The 23,423-nt window shown below is 64.7% G+C and overlaps 2 protein-coding genes across 2 annotated transcripts; one reads left to right on the top strand and one right to left on the bottom strand.

Moving 5' to 3' along the window:
- The first annotated feature begins 4,976 nt into the window (after positions 1–4,976).
- On the top strand, positions 4,977–11,680 carry VGF (VGF nerve growth factor inducible). Its single transcript, XM_039499996.1, has 2 exons — positions 4,977–5,033; positions 8,751–11,680. Exon 2 carries the CDS (start codon positions 8,758–8,760, stop codon positions 10,183–10,185), a length of 1,428 nt encoding a protein of 475 aa, XP_039355930.1. The 5' UTR covers positions 4,977–5,033; positions 8,751–8,757; the 3' UTR covers positions 10,186–11,680.
- Positions 11,681–15,496: 3,816 nt separating this feature from the next.
- Positions 15,497–22,700, bottom strand: AP1S1 (adaptor related protein complex 1 subunit sigma 1). Its single transcript, XM_039499980.1, has 5 exons — positions 22,563–22,700; positions 20,386–20,564; positions 18,533–18,641; positions 16,881–17,018; positions 15,497–16,017 (listed from the first exon to the last, which is right to left on the bottom strand). Exons 1-5 carry the CDS (start codon positions 22,662–22,664, stop codon positions 15,970–15,972), a joined length of 576 nt encoding a protein of 191 aa, XP_039355914.1. The 5' UTR covers positions 22,665–22,700; the 3' UTR covers positions 15,497–15,969.
- Positions 22,701–23,423: the final 723 nt, after the last annotated feature.

The following is a 23,423-nucleotide window of genomic DNA, read 5'->3' as shown; positions in this document are numbered from 1 at the left end:
ACAGAGCGACGGCCCATCGACCCAGCTGGGATCCGGCCCCATGGACCCCCAGCTGGGATCCGGCCCCGTTAACCCCATGGAGCGATGGCCCTTCAACCCCAGCTGGGATCTGGCCCCATGGACCCCACGGAGCGACGGCCCATCGACCCCAGCTGGGATCCGGCCCCATGGACCCCATGGAGCGACGGCCCATCGACCCCAGCTGGGATCCGGCCCCATGGACTCCGATGGCGTGATGCTGATTTACACCAGTTGGGATCTGGCCCCACTGAGTCACACACATGCTCTGGCCCCTCGGTCGCAGCAGCCGCTCGGGGTGACTCACACATGAAGCATCATTGGCCGCCAGACAGCCTGGAACCTGCCATTAGCGCCGGGCCGGGGTGGCACGGGGCCAGGGACCGGGGGCAGAGAAATGGGCGTGTGTCGGGGGGAGCGTGGCCTACAGAGCAGTGCTGGAGATAGAGAGATAGAGAGATAGATAGATAGATAGAGAGATAGATAGATAGACGCCGCAATCTCAGCTGGGTCAGGGCAGTGCCCAGTGTCACGGATCACAGATGGTGCCCACGTGTGGCTCTGTGCGGTCTGGGGGCGGGGCGTGTGCCCCTTCAGTGCGACAGCCCTTCTCAGGGGGCCACTCTCTGCTGGGGTCAGGCCCCTCCACCTCCGGGAGCCGCACCTCTCTGAGCCTCAGCACGTCTGGCTCTGCCGTGGGCCCCCCAGGGAGTCCCCTCGCTCTGGGCCCCCCCGGGGCCTCCACCCCCCTGTTCTCTAGCCCGGAGCGACTCTCCCCCAGCGTAACACAGGAGGGTTTATCGAGCGTTGACCCCAGCACAGGAAACTCTCCGGGGCTCAGGCCTGGCCTCCCCCAGCCCAGCACATCCCAGTCCCCCTGCAGCCAGGGGGGCTCTGCCTGCTCCCCCCTCCAGCCCAGAGCCCCCCTGCTTCCCAGCTGGGCCTCCGATACCCCCGGCCCCAAGACCCCCCGTCCATTGGCTTCTCTCCAGGGAAGCAGGGTGGCCTGGGTCTCCTCTCCCCTCTCCTGTCCTCTGGCCCCTCTGGCTGGAACCGGCTGGTCAGGTCACCGGGGTCCTCTCCCCGCAGCCCATTGTCCCCCACTGGCCAGAACCGGCTGCGACTCCCGAGCTGGGTCTCCGGGTCGCCAGGCACTGGGGTCTCCATCCTCCAGGCCATCGGCCGGGGTCCCGAGTCCCTCTCCCGTCCTGTGTCCAACGAACTGCCTCTCCCCTCCCCTCGTTAATCCCGTAACACCCGGGGACACTGAGTCCCAGCCCCTCGGCATGCAAACCGTGCCCCACAGGAAACTGAGTCCCAGCCCCTCGGCATGCAAACCGTGCCCCACAGGAAACTGAGTCCCAGCCCCTGTGCCTGCAAACCGTGCCCCATAGGACACTGAGTCCCAGCCCCTCAGCATGTAACCCCCTGGAAACCACAGAAAACCCAAGAAAACCTCCCACTTCTGCACACCCAGTGCGATGGGGCCCCGATCTCAGGTGGGTCTGGGCGGCGCCCGGCCCCAGGGGGCCCCGATCTCAGGTGGGTCTGGGCAGCGCCCGGCCCCAGGGGGCCCCGATCTCAGGTGGGTCTGGGCGGTGCCCGGCCTGACGGGGCCCCAATCTCAGGTGGGTCTGGGCGGCGCCCGGCCCCAGGGGGCCCCGATCTCAGCTGGGTCTGGGCGGCGCCCGGCCTGACGGGGCCCCGATCTCAGGTGGGTCTGGGCGGCGCCCGGCCCCAGGAGGCCCTGATCTCAGGTGGGTCTGGGCGGCGCCCGGCCCCACGGGGCCCTGATCTCAGGTGGGTCTGGGCGGCGCCCGGCCCCAGGAGGGCCCCGATCTCAGGTGGGTCTGGGCAGCACCCGGCCCCAGGGGGCCCCGAACTCAGGTGGGTCTGGGCAGCACCCGGCCCAACATGGAGGACGGGGAAAAAAACCACCAGGAGAGAAAGAAACTATTAAAATTCTCCCGTCTCTGCTTTCCAGCCCCACCCCCCCTCGCTGCTCCCACCTGCCTCAGCCCCCCCGCCCCCCCACCAGCAGCAGCAGCACCCGCGGGCTGCGCAGGAATTTGTGTCTTTAAAGCTGCCCCCACCCTCAGTGGGAGGAATGTGCTGGGGAGGGTGAGTCCAGCACCAAGGACATGGGCGCGGGGAGGGGGTCCTTCCCCTGCAGTGGGAGTCCCTCCCCCCGCCCCAGCCGGACCCACGTGCGACTCTGCTGTCGTCAGCTCCCTCCCCATGCCCCCCCCCCCGTGGGATCCGTCTACTGCAGGGTGAATCATCCAGGGACCGGGGGGGGGGGGGAGAGCTGGGGGGGTGGGGATTCTGGCTGTATCCAGCCCCTCAGCTCCTGGATTAGCTGCCTCTGCACCCCTCCCCCCCGCCATGAGCTGCCTGTGCAGCGACCCCTCCCACTATCTCTGAGCCTGTTGTCACGGCTCTTTGCATGTTAATAGCAAGAAACCTCTCGGGGGGGAGAATCTCAACGTGGTGGTGGGTGGGGGGGACGCTGCTGCAATTAGTGACTCATCCTGCCTGCTCCCCTCCCCGCCTGAAAATGCCCTAGAAAGATCCCTTCCCCCTCCCCGGGATGGGGGGTGTGAGGGGCTTTATGGCCACAGGACGGGGGGCTGTCATCTCATGACGGATGGCATGAGAGAGAGAGAGAGAGAGAGAGAGAGAGAGAGAGAGGAGTGTGTGTGGGGATAGATAGATAGATAGATAGATAGATAGATAGATAGATAGATAGATAGATAGATAGATAGATAGATAGAGGGGGTGGATGGGGATAGACAGACAGATAGAGGGGTGGATGGGGATAGATAGATAGATAGATAGATAGATAGATAGATAGATAGATAGATAGATGGGGTGGGTGGGGATAGATAGATAGAGGGGTGGATGGGGATAGATAGATAGATATATAGATAGATAGATAGATAGATAGAGGGGGTGTGGGGGGATAGATAGATAGATGGGGTGGATGGGGATAGATAGATGGGGTGTCAGGGGATAGATAGATAGATAGATACATAGATAGAGGGTGGGTGGGGATAGATAGATAGATAGATAGATAGATAGATAGATAGATAGAGGGGTTGGATGGGGATAGATAGAAAGATAGAGGGGGTGGATGGGGGTAGATAGATAGATAGAGGGGGTGGATGGGGGTAGATAGATAGATAGATAGATAGATAGATAGATAGATAGATAGATAGATAGAGGGGGTGGGTGGGGATAGATAGATAGATAGAGGGGGTGGATGGGGATAGATAGGTAGATAGATAGTGGATGGGGAGGATAGATGGATGTGTGCATGGGGATAGACAGCCCGGGGTGTGTGGGAACCGATGGGGGGACACGACAGTCACCCTCCCCCCGGCCCCAGACACACGGACAAAGGCAGCCGCACAACGCCACAGGCCCAAAGACACAGACACACCCATGCTGCTCTCACACAAACACGCAGGGACAGCGGCAGTGTCCCCCTTCCCTCCAGCCAACCAGACCCAATACAGGGACACACACCCCAGCACAAACACACACACAGCATGTCCACCCGCACATACAATCCCACCCAGCACACGGAGCATACACAGCACACACACAGAATCCCACCCAGCACACACACAGATTCCTACACACACAGACACACACATTCCCAGCAGACACACTGGCAGAAATACAAGCACATCATCACTCAGCACACACAGCAGCTTGTGCAGCACAAACACACATGTTTACACGTACACACACAGACATATGCACACACACAATCCCACCCAGCACAAACTCATTCCTACACACAAAAACAACAAGGAGTCCAGTGGCACGTTAAAGACTAACAGATTGATTTGGGCATAAGCTTTTGTGGATAAAAACCCCTCACTTCCTACACACAATCCCACCCCAGCACAAACACATTCCTATACACACACACACACACACACACACACACACAGAGCATATACACAAAATCCCACCCCAGCACAAACACATTCCTGCACACACAGACACACACACAGAGCATACACACAATCCCACCCCAGCACAAACACATTCACACACATACACACACAATCCCATCCCAGCACAAACACATTCTTATATATATATATACACACACACACACACACACACAGAGCATATACACAAAATCCCACCCCAGCACAAACACATTCCTGCACACACAGACACACACACACAGCATACATACACAATCCCACCCCAGCACAAACACATTCCTACACACACAGACACAGACACACACACACCATACATACACAATCCCACCCCAGCACAAACACATTCCTACACACACACACACACAGCATACACACACAATCCCACCCCAGCACAAACACATTCCTACACACACACACACAGCATACACACACAATCCCACCCCAGCACAAACACATTCCTACACACACACACACAGACACACACACAGCATACATACACAATCCCACCCCAGCACAAACACATTCCTATACACACACACAGAGACCACCCCCACACACAGCATACACACACAATCCCACCCCAGCACAAACACATTCACACACACACACACACACTGCAGCAGCTGCGCCGCACCCTTGGCACGAAGCCGGCCCTAGAATTCATGGGGGGGGGGCATTAACCAGCCCCCCCGCTCTTCCCTGAAGGGGGGGTACATTATCTCCATGGCTCATTGCCTCCCCCCTCCCCATTCATCCTTTCATTCATCGCTCCTCCATTGACCCCTCCCCGCTGCCTTTCATTCATTCATTCATTCATTCCGAGGCAGCGAACCCTCCGTAGCTCCGCGCATGCGTGAGGCTCCCCCTCCCCCTTCCTCCAATCCCGGTCGGATTTTATGAATGGGCCATTGACGTCAATGGAGCCCCCTCCCTCCCCACGTGGGCTCGCGCCTGTCTATAAAGGCGGCGCGCGGCGCCTGTCCAGGGTGCTGAAGGCAGATCGCGCCCAGCTCTGGGGAGGGGGACGGACACCGCCCCGCCGCACAGCCGGTAAACAGCCCGCCCCCCACACCCGGGCGTGGGGAGGGTCCCGTCTATGGGGGGGGTCAATGGGGACCCCCCCCTTTGCTGCATATGTGGGGCGGATCCCCGGGAAGGGGCGCTGGGAAGCGGTACCCAGCTGGGGGAATGCGGGGTGTGTCCTGATACAGGGGCGCTAGTTAGGGGTACCCCGCTGGGGGAATTGGGGGTCCCTGTTACAGGGATCTGGGAAGGGGTACCCCGCTGGGGGAATGGGGGGTCCCTTATTCGGGGATACTGGGAAGGGGTACCCCGCTGGGGGAATGGGGGAATCTCTGATACAGGGGTGCTGGGAAGGGGTACCCCGCGGGGGGAATGGGGGGGGTCTCTGATATACAGGGGTGCTGGGAAGGGGTACCCCGCTGGGGGAATGGGGGGTCCCTGATTCGGGGATACTGGGAAGGGGTACCCCACTGGGGGAATGGGGGGCTCTGATACAGGGGTGCTGGGAAGGGGTACCCCACTAGGGGAATGGGGGGCTCTGGTATGGGGTGCTGGGAAGGGGTACCCCGCTGGGGGAATGGGGGGGGTCTGATACAGGGGTGCTGGGAAGGGTACCCGCTGGGGAATGGGGGCTGTGATCCAGGGGTGCTGGGACGGGGTACCCCACTGGGGGAATGGGGGGCTCTGATACAGGGGTGCTGGGAAGGGGTACCCCGCTGGGGGAATGGGGGGCTCTGATACAGGGGTGCTGGGAAGGGGTACCCGCTGGGGGAATTGGGGGGGCTCTGATACAGGGGTGCTGGGAAGGGGTACCCCGCTGGGAGAATGCGGTGGAGGAGATGCGCTGGTAGGCAGCCAGGGCGGGGATTCCCTCATGCCGGGAAGCGGTTCTCCCAGCAAACCCGCATGCGGGGGCGGGAGGGTGGGGGGAAGGGAAGCGGGCAGGAGGCAGAGAGAAGAGAGAGAGATGGGGGGGGGTTCCCCCTTCCCGTGGGGAGAGAGGAGAGGCAGCCGCTCCCCCTCAAGTCTTCCACCCCCCCTACATCCCCTGTCCCCTGCACCCACCTCCCTTCTGCACCCCAAACCCCTCCCACCTCTGCACCCTTGCCCCAACCCCCCTCTTCTGTGCACTCCCAACCTCCTCGCCCCTGCATCCTCGCCTGTAGCACCCCTCCACACCCCCCATACTCCCCTCCCCACGTCCCGTCTGCAGCCCCCACCCCAGCCCCCTTTCCCTATTTCCCCTCCACAGACCCCCCCTTCCCCATCCCTGTTAGGGCGGGGCGAGCCGCAGGCTTGCAGCCGCTGGTTGCATTACACATTAGCGAGCGGGGGCGGGGGGGGGGCCGGAGAGAACCAGGGACGGGAAATCCTGCAGGCTGAGTGGAGGGATGGAGGTGAAAATATAGGTGTGTAATTGTGTGAGCGTGGACTATTGTGTGTGTGTGTGTGTGCACGTCCCCCCCTTGTGCAAGGTGCTGGGCATGTAATGGTGAGCGTGGGCTATTGCGTGTGCATGCACGTCCCCCCCTTGTGCGAGGTGCTGGGCGTGTAATTGTGTGAGTGTGGGCTGTGTGTGTGTGCACGCACGTCCCCCCTGTGCTAGGTGCTGGGTGTGTCATTGCGTGTGCACGCACGTCCTCCACGTGAGAGGTGCTGGGCGTGTAATTGTGTGAGCGTGGGCTGTGTGTGTGCACGTCCCCCCCGTGAGAGGCGCTGGGCGTGTAATTGTGTGAGCGTAGGCTATTGCGTGTGCATTCACATCCCCCCTTGTGCGAGGTGCTGGGCGTGTAATTGTGTGAGCGTGGGCTGTGTGCACGCACGTCCCCCCCGTGAGAGGCGCTGGGCGTGTAATTGTGTGAGCGTAGGCTATTGCGTGTGCATTCACATCCCCCCTTGTGCGAGGTGCTGGGCGTGTAATTGTGTGTGTGTGGGCTGTGTGTGTGTGCGCGCACGTCCCCCCTGTGCTAGGTGCTGGGTGTGTAATTGTGTGAGCGTGGGCTATTGCGTGTGTGTTCACATCCCCCCTGTGCTAGGTGCTGGGTGTGTAATTGTGTGACCGTGGGCTGTGTGCGCACACGTCCCCCCTGCGAGAGGTGCTGGGTGTGTAATTGTGTGAGCGTAGGCTATTGCGTGTGTGTGCACATCCCCCCCGCGAGAGGTGCTGGGTGTGTAACTGTGTGAGCGTAGGCTATTGCGTGTGCATTCACATCCCCCCTTGAGAGATGTGCTGGCGTGTAATTGTGTGACCGTGGGCTGTGCGCGCGCACGTCCCCCCTGTGAGAGGCGCTGGGTGTGTAATTGTGTGAGCGTAGGCTATTGCGTGTGCATTCACATCCCCCCTTGAGAGATGTGCTGGTGTGTAATTGTGTGACCGTGGGCTGTGTGTGTGCACATCCCCCCCGCGAGAGGTGCTGGGTGTGTAACTGTGTGAGCGTAGGCTATTGCGTGTGCATTCACATCCCCCCTTGAGAGATGTGCTGGCGTGTAATTGTGTGAGCATGGGCTGTGTGCGCGCACGTCCCCCCTGCGAGAGGTGCTGGGTGTGTAATTGTGTGAGCGTGGGCTGTGTGCGCGCACGTCCCCCCCGCGAGAGGTGCTGGGTGTGTAATTGTGTGAGCGTAGGCTATTGCGTGTGCATTCACATCCCCCCTTGAGAGATGTGCTGGCGTGTAATTGTGTGACCGTGGGCTGTGTGCGCGCACGTCCCCCCCGCGAGAGGTGCTGGGTGTGTAATTGTGTGAGCGTGGGCTAGTGCGTGTGCATTCACATCCCCGTGAGAGATGTGCTGGGTGTGTAATTGTGTGAGCGTGGGCTGTGTGCGCGCACGTCCCCCCCGCGAGAGGTGCTGGGTGTGTAACTGTGTGAGCGTAGGCTATTGCGTGTGCATTCACATCCCCCCTTGAGAGATGTGCTGGCGTGTAATTGTGTGAGCATGGGCTGTGTGCGCGCACGTCCCCCCTGCGAGAGGTGCTGGGTGTGTAACTGTGTGAGCGTGGGCTACTGCGTGTGTGTTCACATCCCCCCTTGAGAGATGTGCTGGCGTGTAATTGTGTGAGCGTGGGCTGTGTGCGCGCACGTCCCCCCCGTGAGAGGCGCTGGGTGTGTAATTGTGTGAGCGTAGGCTATTGCGTGTGCATTCACATCCCCCCTTGAGAGATGTGCTGGCGTGTAATTGTGTGACCATGGGCTATTGTGTGTGCGCACGTCCCCCCTGTGAGAGGTGCTGGGTGTGTAATTGTGTGAGCGTGGGCTGTGCGCGCGCACGTCCCCCCTGCGAGAGGTGCTGGGTGTGTAATTGTGTGAGCGTAGGCTACTGCGTGTGTGCGCACGTGCCCCTGCTCCCGGTGACAGCATTGGGCGTGCAACTGCCAGGGTCCTGTGCGTGTCCACGAATGCGTCCTCGCGATTGCGCACGGTGAGCGTGGAACAGGAACGACGGGGCGTGACTGGGGGCGCGCCCCCGTGCGAGAGGCTCGGGGGGGGGGAGCAGCACATCTCCACTGCCAGCGAACCGGGCGGCGTGGGGGGGTTCCCGACCCGGGTTCGGTGAGCAGGGAAGACACGGGAAAGGCCCCGCCCTTTTCTCTGCAGGGAAAGCAGGGCCAGTGGCCGGGGATGGCTGGATCCCTCCTCCGGCTGGGGGGGATCGCTGGGGCTCTCCCTTTGGGGTGTCGGGAGTCCCGTCCCCCCTCCAGCCGGGCTCTGACCCTGTCTGTCCCCCCTTCTCTGTCTCCCCTGCAGAAGCAGCATGCTGGGCTCCCACGCCCCTCTCCGCGGAGCTGCCCTGCTCCTCTCCATCAGCCTCCTGACGCAGTGCCGCCTGCACGCCGCCCCCCTGCCCCTGGGGGAGGACGCCCGCCCCGACGAGCCCCACCCGCCCAGCCCCGCGCCCCCCGCCAAGGAGGTGCGGGCGAGAGCCCTGCCCGCCCCCGGCCGGGAAGGCGGGGACGCCAAGGAGGAGGAAGACGACGAGCTCTTCCGAGACGTGGACCCCAAGGCCTTGGCCGCCGTGCTGCTCCAGGCGCTGGGCACCGGGGGTCACGACACTCCGGACAAGCGCCGGGCCCCGGACGAGGAGCGGGTGCAGAGCCAGAGCCGCAGCAGCAGCCTGGGGGCGGGCCGGGCCCGGGGGCAGCAGCTGGAGGAAGACGAGGCGGAGGAAGGCGGCAGAGACAGCAGCTCCCAGGAGCTGGAAAGCCTCCAGGCCCTGCTGCGTGAGCTGCGGCCGCTCGGCCCGGCGGCCAAGCGGGAGCGGGCCCAGGGGGACGCCGGCCACACCGCGGTGCTGCCGGAGCTGGAGGAGTACGAGCGGCTGCGGGCTGGCCCCAGGCGCCGGGCCCCGCCGGCCGAGCCCTGGGCCGGCGCTCGCAAGCTGAGGCAGCAGCAGCAGCTGGAGCACCAGCTCCTGCAGCGGCGCTACGAGGAGCTGGCCGAAAGCCGGCGGCAGGCCGAGGAGGCGCGCAAGGCGGCCGCCGAGGAGGAGCGCCTGGCCGACATGGCCTCCGACCTGCTGCTGCAGTACCTGCTGCAGGGCCGGGAGGAGGAGGGCGAGCCGGGGGCCGACGCCCACGAGGAGCGGGAGGAGGAGGAGGAGGAGGAAGGCAGGGTCCGGGGCGGGAGGGCCAAGGGCAGCCCCTTGCTCTTCGAGGACGAGGAAGGCAACGTGGCGGAGGACAAGCGCTCCGACGAGGAGGATGACGACGACGACCTCGACCCCAGCACCATCGACCAGCTGATCGAGCTCTCCACCAAGCTGCACCTGCCCGCCGAGGACGTCATCGACATCATCAGCGACGTGGAGGAGAAGAAGAAGAAGAAGGAGGCGGCGGCAGTGGCGGTGCCCCCCAAGCACCAGGCCAAGCCGCTCCCCTACGCCCCGGCCCGGCCCTACTCTCCGGCCGCCCCCTGGCGCCGCCCCAAGCCGGACGAGCGGGACTGGAACGAGGTGCTGCACGGGGACGACTACCTCGCCCCCAAGAGGTACCTGGCCAAGCAGAACGACTTCTCCAACTACATCCAGCCCAGGGCCTTCCAGCCGCCGGCCTACGCCCGCAGCCGCCAGCTGCCGGGCCCCCTGGCGCCCCGGGACGAGGCCGCCGCCAGCCGGGCCCGGGAAGACGAGCTGGAGAACTACATCGAGCAGGTGCTGCTGGACCGCGCCCAGGCGTTCCAGTGAATCCCCCCCCTGCCCCCAGCTCCCCATGGAGAAGCGTGGTCATGCTGAGTGTCCCAAGCATTTCAGGTTGTGCATGAGTCAGGAGAACCGACCCCCTCCCTCCCCGCGCCCGCGACGCCCCCCCAGACTGTAGGATCCCCGGGTCCCACCAAGCCCGCCGCGCTTGAAGGAACCGGGCGTGGGGGGGTTGTGGAAGAGACAGGCCCAGCTGGCCATGGGGGAACATGCCTCCTTCCGAGGAGACGCTCTGTGCAGGTGCCAGGAGGTGCCAGCCCCGGGAGAACCCGATCCCGACTCCCTTCTCCGAGCCCCCCAGGGACAAGACCCCTGTGTGTCGGCAGCTCACAGGCGCATCAGAATTCGCCACAGCCCCTTCTAGTGCGGACACGGAGAATGCCCCCAACCCCCCTGTCAGAAGGGCAAGGGGGGGCCACTCGCTCACCAGCCGCCAGTGTGGGGGCGAAAAAAATCTAGACCAGGTCACTGAAAACAGAGCAAAGACCCAATTGGCTCCAAAATTCCCGTCCCGGCTTCAGTGTTTTCCCTTCTCTCATCTCCGCGACTTCCCACCCTCCTCCCTTCTGTACAATTTTCAAAGACGAACGCAGTGGAGGGAAGCGCGACGTTTGGATGTGAAAAACCAGAGAGGGTGGGTGGGTGGATGGGGGGGGGGGGTTATCGACTTGGGGAAAACTCAGTCCCCCGGGGGTAAAATCGGCCCCACTCTGTTGACTTTAAGGAACCGGCGACTTGACCGCGGGGGGGGCCGATCCTAACACTTACAGCGCCACAAAGCCACCCTGCCCGTCCGGCGGCGCACAGACATCCAGCCCATAGCTGGGGGTTGAGCTGGTCTCCTGAGTTCCAGACTCTGAGTTCGGGAGAAGGGCGTCAACCAGGGGCCGTCAAGTGAGCCCAGGTGAGGGTCTCCCAGTTGTTAAAACGCCAGAACCCTTCACAGTCGCACGTTTCCGTGCCCAGATCTGTGTCACCAACACACCTTCTCTCCTCTACAATCCAACACCGATCCTTCCTGGTGCCCCAGGATTAAGCTTTGCCCGGCGGCCGGAGAAGGAACGAGGGGAGAGCAGGGTGAGATTTCCATACCAAACTGCCTTATCAAGCTCTCTTTCCACCGGGTCGTTTCTTCCATCAACCGACACCGAAGCTCGAGGTTAAATATTGTGACTTTGCCAGTGTTACGCACCCCACAACCATGCCCCCCCACCCCTGCAGGCATGCTGCGTGCTGTGAATTCACCACCGTCCGAACACTACCAGCATTTCCAGTCAAGCACCCGACCAGTTCTAACCCAGGGGAGCGCGCGGGTCGGGGATGGGCGTTGTACTAAGGGCGTTTTCACCTGCATCCAGTTTCCGAGTGTGTGAGAATCTTGGCTTTGTGGCGTCCGGCTCCCAGTCCTGTGCCGTTTGTTTCGATGTCCTGACCTCTGTGTTGTACTTAATAAAACACGTTTGGCCTGTTGTAAATAGCATGTGGAATTACTAGTTTTGCTAAGAAATAAAAGCAACTATTTTATTACGAGTTACTCTCATTATTTACAGATGGGCTCCCGAGGAGACGCGACGGAGATCCCACGCCAGTGGGCCTGTCTGGCTCAGAACCTGCCTCGCCTCCACCCCAGGCCACCAGGCTGGCAACCCCGCATCGTATCAAACCAAGGGTGCATCTAGCCCTGATCCCCCCACCCCTTTCAGCTCAGACCAATGGGTCTATTCTAGTCCGGATCCCACCGCACCCACCCACAACCTCAGGTCAGCCCAATGGGCGTATCCACTCCGGATCTCACTGCACCCACCCACAACCTCAGGTCAGACCAATAGGTCTATTCTAGTCCGGATCCCACCGCACCCACCCACAACCTCAGGTCAGACCAATGGGCGTATCCAGTCCGGATCCCACCGCACCCACCCACAACCTCAGGTCAGACCAATAGGTCTATTCTAGTCCGGATCCCACCGCACCCACCCACAACCTCATGTCAGCCCAATGGGCGTATCCAACCCAGATCCCACCACACCCACCCACAACCTCAGGTCAGACCAATGGGTCTATTCTAGTCCCGATCCCCCCGCACCCACCCACCCCCTCAGGGCAGCCCAACGGGTCGATTCTAGTCCCGATCCCACCGCACCCACCCACAACCTCAGGTCAGACCAATAGGTCTATTCTAGTCCGGATCCCACCGCACCCACCCACAACCTCAGGTCAGCCCAACGGGTCTATTCTAGTCCAGATCCCACCGCACCCACCCACAACCTCATGTCAGACCAATGGGTCTATTCTAGTCCAGATCCCACCGCACCCACCCACAACCTCAGGTCAGCCCAATGGGTCTATTCTAGTCCAGATCCCACCGCACCCACCCACAACCTCATGTCAGCCCAATGGGCGTATCCAGCCCAGATCCCACCACACCCACCCACAACCTCAGGTCAGCCCAATGAGTCTATTCTAGTCTGGATCCCACCACACCCACAACCTCAAGTCAGCCCAATGGGCGTATCCAGTCTGGATCCCACCACACCCACCCACAACCTCAGGTCAGCCCAATGGACATATCTAGCCCAGATTCCACTGCTCCCACCAACCTTTAGAATCATAGCAAGGGTGTATCTAGCCCGGATCCCACCGCACCCACCCACAACCTAGTTGGCGAAAGCACCGGTCTGGTAAACAGAACCTCAGGTCAGACCAATGAGCACATCCAGCCCAGATCCCACCGCACCCACCCATAACCCTCAGGCCAGATCAATGGGCACATCCAGCCCGGATCCCACTGCACTCACCCATAACCCTCAGGTCAGACCAATGAGCACATCCAGCCCGGATCCCACCGCACCCACCCATAACCCTCGGGCCAGACCAGTGGGCGCATCCAGCCCAGATCCCACCGCACCCACCCATAACCCTCAGGCCAGATCACTGGGCACATCCAGCCCGGATCCCACCGCACCCACCCATAACCCTCAGGCCAGATCAATGGGCACATCCAGCCCGGATCCCACCGCACCCACCCACAACCCTCAGGCTAGATCAATGGGCACATCCAGCCCGGATCCCACCGCACCCACCCATAACCCTCAGGCCAGATCAATGGGCACATCCAGCCCGGATCCCACCGCACCCAACCAAAACCCGAAGGCCAGATCACTTGGCCCCACCAGCCCGGATCCCCCTTCACCCACCCATAACCCTCAGGCCAGATCAGTGGGCACATCCAGCCCGGATCCCACGGCACCCACCCATAACCCTCAGGCCAGATCAGTGGGCACATCCAGCCCGGATCCCACCGCACCCACATACTGGGTGAAACCAATGGGCTCACCTTCCTTTTATCTTACTGGTGCAGACCCGTTTGCCCCTCCAGGCCAGTCTCCCCCACAGTGCAGCCGCCACCTCACCATCTACCTAGGGAGTGGTATGACCTTCACCCCACTGTGCCTGAGCCCCCCAACCAACTGACCCACATGGCCCTTACCTTGTCTCCACTGCCTGGGATTGGTGTTACAGCTCACAGACCTCAGCCGAGTGCAGGGACCCCACAGGCCCTCAAAGCAAGCGGCCTAACCTGCCTGTTGCAGGCACGACGCAGGCGTGTCTGGCTGAGATTCCCTGGTCTGGGGTCTACGGGCCGGCCGGCCATATGAAAACCTCGTACGCTATTACATACATCATGGGAGCGTCTAGAGGCATGAACTTAGCTGGTCACCCAGAAACGCCCCTTGTGCCAGGTGCCGCTAAGACCCTCCCTGACCAAGATCAGGGCCCTTGTCAGACCCCCTCTGACTCAGATCGGGGTTCCCCCTTGTCGTGGGCACCGCACAGATCACCCCTGACCAAAATCGGGGTCCTCCCTTGTTCTGGGCGCCGCACAGACCCCCCTCGACCAAAATCGGGGTTCTCCCCCCGGTGCCTGGCACTGCACAGACAAAGTGAATGACAGTTTCTGCCCCACAGAGTTGACCATGTAAACAGACAAAGTCTCCTTAGTCACACATAGGGAAACCGAGGCTGCAGTGACTCACCCAAGGTGAAAACATCCACTCAATGTGCAGCGGCAGCCGGAAAAGCAAACAGGATGTTGGGAACCATTAAGAAAGGGAGAGAGAATCAGACAGAAAATATCATGGTGCCTCTCTATAAATCCATGGTACCCCCACACCTTGAACACTGTGTGCCGATGGGGTCGCCCTATCTCAGAAAAGATCTACTGGATTTGGAAAAGGAACAGAAAATGGCAACAAAAATGATGAGGGGTCTGGACCGGCTGCCATGTGAGGAGAGATTAATCAGACTGGGACTTTTCAGCTTGGAAAGACGACTAAGGGAGGATATGACGGAGGGCTATAAAATCATGACGGGTGCGGAGAAAGTAGATAAGGGAGTGTTATTTACTGCTTCTCATAACACAAGAACTAGGGGCCACCCAATGAAATGAACAGGCAGCTGGTTTAAAACAAACACAAGGACGTATTTCTGCACCCAGCACACTGTTAACCTGGGGAACTCCTCGCCAGGGGATGTGGTGAAGGCCAAGACTATACCAGGGTTCAAAGAAGAACTAGATCAGTTCCTGGAGGACACGTCCATTGATGGCTACTAGCCAGGCTGGGCAGGGACGGTGTCCCTGGCCTCTGTTTGCCAGCACTTGGCAATGGGCGACAGGGGCTGGGTCACTCGGGGATTCCCTGTTCTGTTCGTTCCCTCGGGGGCGCCTGGCACTGGCTGCAGTCGGCAGACAGGACCCAGGGCTAGATGGACGGTCAGGCTGGCCCAGTCTGGCTGCTCTTAAGGTCACGCAGCGGGACTATGTGAGAACAGGAGCCCTGAGTTCCAGAGCCAGGCCCGGATCTTTCACCTCGAGCCCAGGCAGGGAGCGGAGCGCCGACGCCGGCCGGGCTGCGTTCTCAGAGCGGGAAGGGGGGGGGGGCTGATGCCGCGGACGCGCCTGCTGCGGGGGAAGGAGCCGAATTAAACAGCCACGATTTCACCGCGGGGACCGAGGCAGGGAGGCTGCAGAATTCGGGCCTGACCCGAGCTCCACGCAGCAGCCCCAGGAACAGGAGAACTGTCCCAGGTCTCAGCGCCAGCCTGGGGTGCAGGCGGCCCCAGCAGCTGGGGGGGTGCGGGGTGGGGACAGACCCTCGAGACCGACCCCGGCTGCGGAGCCATATAAAACTCACTGCACACAGCAGACGGGGGAAGGGACGCGGGTGCAGACGCACCCATAGGGGTTAGCTAGAAATGCCCCCACCCGGCACATAAAAACTCACTCCACACGGCCGAGTTCTCCACACACACTTTATTCCAAAGGGGGGACCCCGTTTCCCCAAGGGGGGGGGCACGCCCTGAGCGCCCCGCCCCCGGAGATGCCGGGGGAAATGGGACCCCGGGATTGGCCTGTAGCCCCCTGCCCGGCGGGACACAGCTGCGGGGTCCCGATTGCTCCGGGCGGCGGCAGGATCGCTGTGCACAGGCCCCCCCCGCCCAGCCAGTCCCCTCCCCAGGCTCCCTGCTCTGAGCCGCCATCGGCAGGCAGGGGAACGCCCGGGAGCAGGGAAGGAGACGGACCCGGGGCGGGGGGCTCCCCGCGTGGTGTCTATCTATATATTTACACACAGTTCATGGGGCTCACCCCCCCGGCGGCTCCAGGGCGACTTGGTCCCACGTCTGGCTGCAGGAAGACGGAGATGTGGCCCCCGCGGTGTCCGACGCAGCCGGGGACGGATGGGGAATGGGGGAGGCACAGCGAGCCGCTCGCTATGCCAGCCCCATCTCCTCCAGCACGCTGCGGGGTGACTCATCCTCCTGCAGCACAGAGATAAGGGGGGAGGGAGGGAGGGGCCGTCAGGGGGTGGGAGACAGAGTCCCTCCGTCCTCCCCCCACATGGTGAGCGGGTGGGAGCCCGCTGGGATTCAGGGACGGAGCCACCCGCGCCCCACAGAGGGCAGGGACCCCTGTTGCGGGCAGAGTGGGGGGCTCTGAGCACTCACTTCCCCGCACCCCAGGCCAAGCCTAGCACCCCCCAGTGCAGTCTAGCGCCCCCCAGGATGGCTGGGACCATGGGACTCCCGGCATTAACCCCCAAGGTGCCGGAGAGGGCTGGATTTAGTTACCACTAAGCCCGCCATGCCAGCCCCCCAGCGCCCCCCGGGGACGGTTGAGGGACCCAGCCCCCCCACACAGAGCAGGCCGGGCGTTAACCCCTCGGGCGCCGGGAGTTTGCGAGCGAGAAGTGGCTGCTTTCTGCCGGCAGCCCGGTCGCCCACGCTGAGCGCAGGAGAAGGCTGCAGAGCCCGGTGACTCATCCCCCTGCACCACAGCCCAGGCAATGAGACAGCACCTGCAGTGGGAGCCCCCCCCGCCCCCCAAGCTGCGACACAGCCGGGGGGGGGCGGATCCCAGCCCCCTCGCCCCAGCCGCTGGTGTGTGAAGGGAGCAGTGCACAGGGGAGAACTTGGGGGGCTGCTCGGCTCTGATCCCCATCCCTGGGAGCGCGGTGGCACCCCAGGGGTTCATGCCCAGCTGGGGGGTGGTCCTGTCTCCGGGGGTGCCGGTGTGGGGTAATTCCCGTCTCTGGATGGAGGCAGGAGCAGGCCACACCCAGCCCGACATGAACCCAGCCTGGCTCTGCTCCAGCCGGGGGGCACTGGCAGGCTACCCGCCCTACCTCCTGCAGCAGGTCAGCCTGCTCGATGGCCTTCAGCACGCTCTTCTTGGAGGTGTCCTGGATCTCCCCGCCCATGAGGAACTCGTCCAGGATGAAATAGGCCTTCTCGAAGTTGAAGATGATATCCAGCTCGCACACCTGGGGCGGGAGGGGGGAGCGTCAGAGCTGCCCGGAGTCCTGGCTGCCAGCGCCCCTGCTCTAACCACCAGCCCCCACTCCCCTCCCAGAGCCGGGGAGAGAACCCAGGAGTCCTGGCTGCCAGCGCCCCTGCTCTAACCACCAGCCCCCACTCCCCTCCCAGAGCCGGGGAGAGAACCCAGGAGTCCTGGCTCCCAGCCCCCCTGCTCTAACCACCAGCCCCCACTCCCCTCCCAGAGCCGGGGAGAGAACCCAGGAGTCCTGGCTCCCAGCCCCCCTGCTCTAACCAACAGCCTCCACTCCCTCCCGGAGCCGGGGAGAGAACCCAGGAGTCCTGGCTCCCAGCCCCCCTGCTCTAACCACCAGCCCCCACGCCCCTCCCAGAGCCGGGGAGAGAACCCAGAAGTCCTGGCTCCCAGCCCCCGCTGCTCTAACCACCAGCCCCCACTCCCCTCCCAGAGCTGGGGAGAGAACCCAGAAGTCCTGGCTCCCAGCCCCCGCTGCTCTAACCACCAGCCCCCACTCCCCTCCCAGAGCTGGGGAGAGAACCCAGGAGTCCTGGCTCCCAGCCCCTGCACTGCAGTAGCCCCCTGCCCTGTGCTAGGGGCTCGGCTCCCCTCTCAGAGGGAGGGGTGCATACAGCTGGGAGGGGGGTGAAAAAGTGACAAAGTGGGAATTTTTTGTAATATATGTTATGTCACTGATGTGTGCCTCAGTTTCCCCCATACTCTGCACGGCTCCCATTGGGTAACAAGGACTAAGGGAACATCCGCCCGTGCAGCGCGCGTGGTGCAGACGCTCTGTGCCGACAGGAGAGCCGCTCTCACCAGCACAGCGCGACGCACACGTCGGGGTAACGGACGTGGCTGCGGGTGGAATATCCGCACCCCGGAGCCACACGAGTGGGCTGAAGGGGTCATTAAAAGGATCGACCCAGCAGGCCGGACATTAACGCCTGGTGCCCCACGCCCCAGAGGGCGGAGGATTCCCCGCAGGGAACGCCGCGGGGCAGGGGCTTGGGAAGACGCTGGCGGCTCCCTGCTGGCCTGACTGGGGGAGGGCGGCCGAGCGCGTGAGCCGGAAACGGGGGCCGCTCCGCGGCGCGAGACACCCCAGTTCGGGCGGGAGGCTCTGTCTAGGAGGGTCGAGGCCGCGGGACCTGGCCTGGAGGCAGAGTGGGGCCTGCGGCTCCGTGACAGGGAATTAGCCGGATTCCCGCTAAGCCCAATTAGCGTTTCTATCCCCGCGGCTCAGCGGGCCGGGGGGATTAACGAGGCAGGGTTAATGCGCGGGGGATTAGCTGGGATTGGACGCCGCCCGCCCACCCACGGGGCCCTGCCCGAGCGCCAGAGCCAGCCACACGGATCAGAGGCTCCCGGGGGCACCCAGGCCCCTTGCCCAGGGTCAGCAAGTCCCGCTGCCCGTCTGCAGGGCACCCCCAGGGTCACTGCCTGCCCCATTCCCCCGGGACCCGACCGCAGGCCGCACGTGGAGGGGGGGGGGGCCGCACTCACGCTGCCGAAGTATTTGTCCAGCAGCTCCACGTATCGGTGGATCAGCTCCAGCGTGATCAACTCGTTGTCCTGCCCTTCGATGGCGCAGCAGAAGTACAGGCTGGCGTATCTACGGGCGCACGGCGGGGGGTGGGGGGTGAGATCCAGCCAGCACAGGCCTGGGAGTGTACGTGGGGGGGGGCACATCCCCAAGCCCCCCCCCGCTGCTGGGGGCACAACCCCCAGTACCCAAACCTCCCCCTGGGACCGGGCCGGACCCGCACGGGAGGCTCCCATAACCGGCTCCGATCCCAGGGCCCCGCAGGACGGGCAGAGGCAGAGCCCCCTGCCCCTCCCCCTACGTCCCCTGCCCCTCCCGCGCTCAGAGCAGGGCAGCGCAGCCCCACCCCAGGTTCCCCACGGCCCGTTCAGGCCTCCGGCGCCTCGCTCGGGCGGGCAGCGTGGGAGGGGGCAGGTGCTGACAATGCCCTGTGACGGGGGGCTGGCCTCTGGCTCCAGCCTGGCAGCAGGTCCCTGATGAGACGATAATGCAGCCTACGGGCCACCGAGTGGCCTGGAGACCGGGTAAGGCTGGGGCACCGACCCCCCCCGGCCCCATGGCGGGGACTGGCTGGCTCAGGGGGGCGGGGAATGGGGCAGGGGCCTGTCCCCTCTCGGGCCTGTCCTCTGGGCGCCGGCTCACCCAGCCCCAGGGCGGGACTGGCTGGCTCAGGGGCGAGGAATGGGGCAGGGGCCTGTCCTCTGGGGCACTGACCCCTCTGGCCCCAGGGCAGGGACTGGCTGGCTCAGGGGTGGGGAATGGGGCAGGGGCCTGTCCTCTGGGGGGACTGGCTGGCTCAGGGGGGCGGGGAATGGGGCAGGGGCCTGTCCCCACTGGGGGGCGCCGGCTCCCCCCGGCCCCAGGGCAGGGACTGGCTGGCTCAGGGGGGCAGGGAATGGGGCAGGGGCCTGTCCCCTCTGGGGGGCACCGACCCCCTCTGGCCCCAGGGCGGGGACTGGCTGCTTCAGGGGGGTGGGGAATGGGGTAGGGGCCTGTCCCCTCTGGGGGCGCCGGCTCCCACCCAGCCCCAGGGCGGGGACTGGCTGGCTCAGGGGGGCCGGGACTGGGGCCTGGGGCCTGTCCCCTGTGGGGGCGCCGGCTCCCCCCAGCCCCAGGGCGGGACTGGCTGGCTCAGGGGGGCGGGGAATGGGGCAGGGGCCTGTCCCCTCTGGGGGTGCCGGCTCCCCCCAGCCCCAGGGCGGGACTGGCTGGCTCAGGGGAGCGGGAAATGGGGCAGGGGCCTGTCCTCTGGGTCTGGGCGCTGCTCCCCGGCCCCAGGGCAGGGACTGGCTGGCTCAGGGGGGCAGGGAATGGGGCAGGGGCCTGTCCCCTCTAGGGGGTGCTGGCATCAGGAAAATTCCCTCCTCCCCTAGGGTGGTGGCGGGGATGGGGAGGAGCTGTGGGGTTGTGCATTAGAGGGGGGAGCTGTCTGCTCGAGCTGCCCCCCAGGGCTGGGACCCTCACAGCTAGACCAGCTCCTGGCGCCCCCTGAAGGCAGCTGGGGCCCTGGCACGCACCAGCCAAGGCTTCTGAGGGGAGATTTGTGGGGGGACAGCAGGGGGGGGGTACCTGGACACAGACTGTCAAAAGGGGGGGGCTCCCTCAAAGTCCCCCGCCCCCATCAGGGCCTCTGGTCGCTGCCTGGCTGCCGGATGGGGCCGCGACAGCCCCCCCCCCCCCGACATGGAGGGCGGAGAGGCAGCTGCGTGCGCTGACTCACCTGGCCGTGGGGTGGGGCCGCCGCTCCCAGGGGGGCAGGGCTGCCAGGGGAGTGCAAGGGAGGGGGCAGGGCTGGCCTGGGGGGGCCCCTCACCTTTTGTAGACCACCTTGAGGTCCCGCCACTCGAGGAAGCTGCACATCTTGGGCTTGCGAGACAGCACCACCTGCATCAGCTCCCGCACCATCTTCTTCTTCTCCTTGTCCGAGGTGGCCAGGTACCACTTCTGCAGCCGCAGCTTCCCCTGCCGGCTGAACAGCAGCATGAACCGCATCTGCGCCAGGAGAGAGCGGGGCGGGGGGGGGGTCAGGGCAGGGCCGCCTGGGGGGCGCCCTGTCCCCCCCGGTTCCGCGCCTCGGTCTCCCCACCCGGTGACACTGAGCGTGGCTGACAGGCGGCTGGGGTCTATCCCTGGGTGACTCCCGGTCCCCCCCGGTTCCGTGCCTCAGTTTCCCCACCCGGTGACACTGAGTGTGGCAGACAGGTGGCTGGGAGCGCCAGGGTCGGGGGGCAGCAAGGGCCCTAGCCAGGCTGGCTGATTCCCCCCCATCCCCTCAGGTTGGGACCCTCCCAGCTAGAGCAGCTGTAAATGGGCTCCTGGCGCCCCCCGAAGGCCGCTTGGGCCCTGGCACGCACCAGCTGGCAGAGGGTGACCCTGGAGCAGCGCCGCCCGCCCCCAGGCCCCGCGTGAGCCCTGGCACGGCCCCAGCCCCGGAGGGGTTAACGAGGCCAAGGATCCAGCGCCCGCGGCTGGGCGAGCCGGAAACAAGCCGTGCCGGGGCAGGGAGCCGGATGACGACTTCACCGTCTGAGTCTGGGCCCGAGCCCGACCAGCCCCGACCCGTCCCGGCCCCCTCCATTAGTCACGACGCGCTGACGCAAACCCGCCCGGCCCGTTCGCGGGGGCAGCCCCGCTCCGTTCAAACGGGCCCCGCGGAGGAGCCGCTCGGCGGCTGCGGCCGGCCGCTCAGTGCCGGCAACGCTCCCGGAGCGCAGGTCCTGTCTACACTAGGGGTTGTAACAGTCCCATCGCAGCCATTCAGCCGCACACACGATCCCCACGCAGGTCCCAGCTCCACCCGGGACTGCTCCGGTGTTTGCCCCCACTCCTCCGCCCCACCCCGTGACCACCGCGCTCCGGCACGGCACCCCGAGCGGCGTGCCGTCACCTCCCACGCAAAACGCACCGCGCCTGACACGCGGCGCGGGCAGGTCCCGTCTACACGAGGGGCGGCACCGAGCCGGCTCCTCTGCCATCGATGTCAGACGCAGCCCCCGTGTGTGGCCGTATCTCAGGGGTCCAGCCCCACCCAGCAGCCCGGCCTCCGGCGCGCAGGTCCCGTCTACACTAGGGGCGGCAACAGTGTTCGAGGCCACGGCCCGGCCGGGATGCAAAGCAGGTGGCCAGCGCGTTACGATCACGGGGCGGGGTGGGGGGTCGTTCAGCGGCGCGGCTGCTCACGAGACAGCGTGGGGGGGCAGATGCGCCCCGGGCCCCGACCCCCGACCGCGGGAACGTCGCGGATTCGACGCAAACCCAGCCCCACTGGCAACCCGCCCCCTTCGTCAGCCCTCACGGACACGGGCGCCGGGGCCCCCGCGCCCTGCCGCCCGGACTCCTGGGTCCCTGAGTGCCCAGCGGTCCCAGCCGGGGGTGCCCCCCCGCCCAGCCCAGCCCCCCCACCATGAGCTGCCACCTCTAGGCTGCCCCCCAGCTCAGCCTCCCCACTTCTCCCCCAGCCTGTCTCCCCATGGGTACAATGCCCCACGGGCTCCCCCAGCCCCCCACGCCAGGTGCTCCAGCCCCCACACGGGCTCCCCCCAGCCCCTTCCCCCCCACGGGACCAGCCCCCCCCCACGGGCTCCCCCCAGCCCCTTCCCCCCATGGGACCAGCCCCCACGGGCTCCCCCAGCCCCTTCCCCCACGGACCAGCCCCCACGGGCTCCCCAGCCCCCTCGCCAGGTGCTCCAGCCCCCACGGGCTCCCAATGGGACCAGCCCCCAGGCTCCCCAGCCCCTTCCCCACGGGACCAGCCCCCACAGGCTCCCCAGCCCCTCCCCACGGGCTCCCCCACGGCTCCCCAGCCCCTCGCCAGGTGCTCCCGCCCCCATGGAATCCCCGCATGGGACCAGCCCCCACGGGCTCCCCAGCCCCTCCTCAGCCCCCCCCCCCTCCCAGCCCCTTCCCCCCCCCCCTCCTCCCCCCCCCCGGGCTCCCCGGGACCAGCCCCATAGGCCTGGCTCCCCACTCCCAGCCCCTCCCCGCGCTCACCATGGCGCCGCCTCCCCGCCGGTCCGGTCCGGTCCCGTCCGGTCCGCCTCGCTCAACCTGGCCAGGTACCGAGCCCGGGCCCGGCCTCCCCGCGCTGCGCATGCGCCAGGGATCGAGGGGCAGGAGCCACTTCCGGGACGGGAGGGGCGGGGAAAGGGAGAGCCGTTTCCATGGCAACGGGGGGCAGGGTGGTAGTGCGGGGGGGGGGGAGATCTGTAACCATGGCAACGGGGGTAAACTGGAGGGGGGGCGAGGGACCCATAACAAGGGGCAGGAGCCACTTCCGGAAAGTGGCGGGAGGGGGGAGTTGTTTCCATGGCAACGGGCGCAGGAGGGAGGGGGGTGGGTGACCTGTAACTATGGCAGTGGGGGTAAGAGGGATCCATTTCCATGGCAACGGGGGCGAGCTGGAGGAGTGGGTGACCTGTAACTATGGCAATGGAGCAAGAGTGGGCATTTCCATGGCAACGGGGGCAAGAAGGAGGCACAGGGACCTGTAACCATGGCAATAGGGCACGAGGGAGCTGTGTCCATGGCTACGGGGCGAGCTGGAGGGGTGGGTGACCTGTAACCATGGCAATGGGGCAAGAGTGGGCGTTTCTATGGCAACGGGGCAAGAAGGAGGCACAGGGACTTGTAACCATGGCAATAGGGCACGAGGGAGCTGTGTCCATGGCTACGGGGCGAGCTGGAGGGGTGGGTGACCTGTAACCATGGCAATGGGGCAAGAGTGGGCATTTCCATGGCAACGGGGGCAAGAAGGAGGCACAGGGACCTGTAACCATGGCAATAGGGCACGCGGGAGATGTGTCCATGGCAACGGGGGGGGGCAGGATGAGTGTGTGTGGGGGGTTTGCAGGG

This window comes from Mauremys reevesii, linkage group 14, assembly GCF_016161935.1.
Source record: "Mauremys reevesii isolate NIE-2019 linkage group 14, ASM1616193v1, whole genome shotgun sequence".
Taxonomy (NCBI): Eukaryota; Metazoa; Chordata; order Testudines; family Geoemydidae; genus Mauremys; species Mauremys reevesii.
This window is presented reverse-complemented; position numbering and strand designations above follow the sequence as displayed.

What these genes read in the sequence shown, in the direction of transcription:
- VGF (XM_039499996.1), top strand. Translation starts at nt 8,758, where the DNA reads ATGCTGGGCTCCCACGCCCCTCTCCGCGGAGCTGCCCTGCTCCTCTCC.
- AP1S1 (XM_039499980.1), bottom strand. Translation starts at nt 22,664, where the DNA reads ATGCGCAGCGCGGGGAGGCCGGGCCCGGGCTCGGTACCTGGCCAGGTT. An exon ending in TGGACAAATACTTCGGCAGC is followed by an intron (nt 17,019 to 18,532) that starts GTGAGTGCGGCC and finishes CTCCCGCCCCAG; the next exon opens with GTGTGCGAGCTGGATATCAT. An exon ending in AGGCTGACCTGCTGCAGGAG is followed by an intron (nt 16,018 to 16,880) that starts GTAGGGCGGGTA and finishes TCTGTGCTGCAG; the next exon opens with GAGGATGAGTCACCCCGCAG.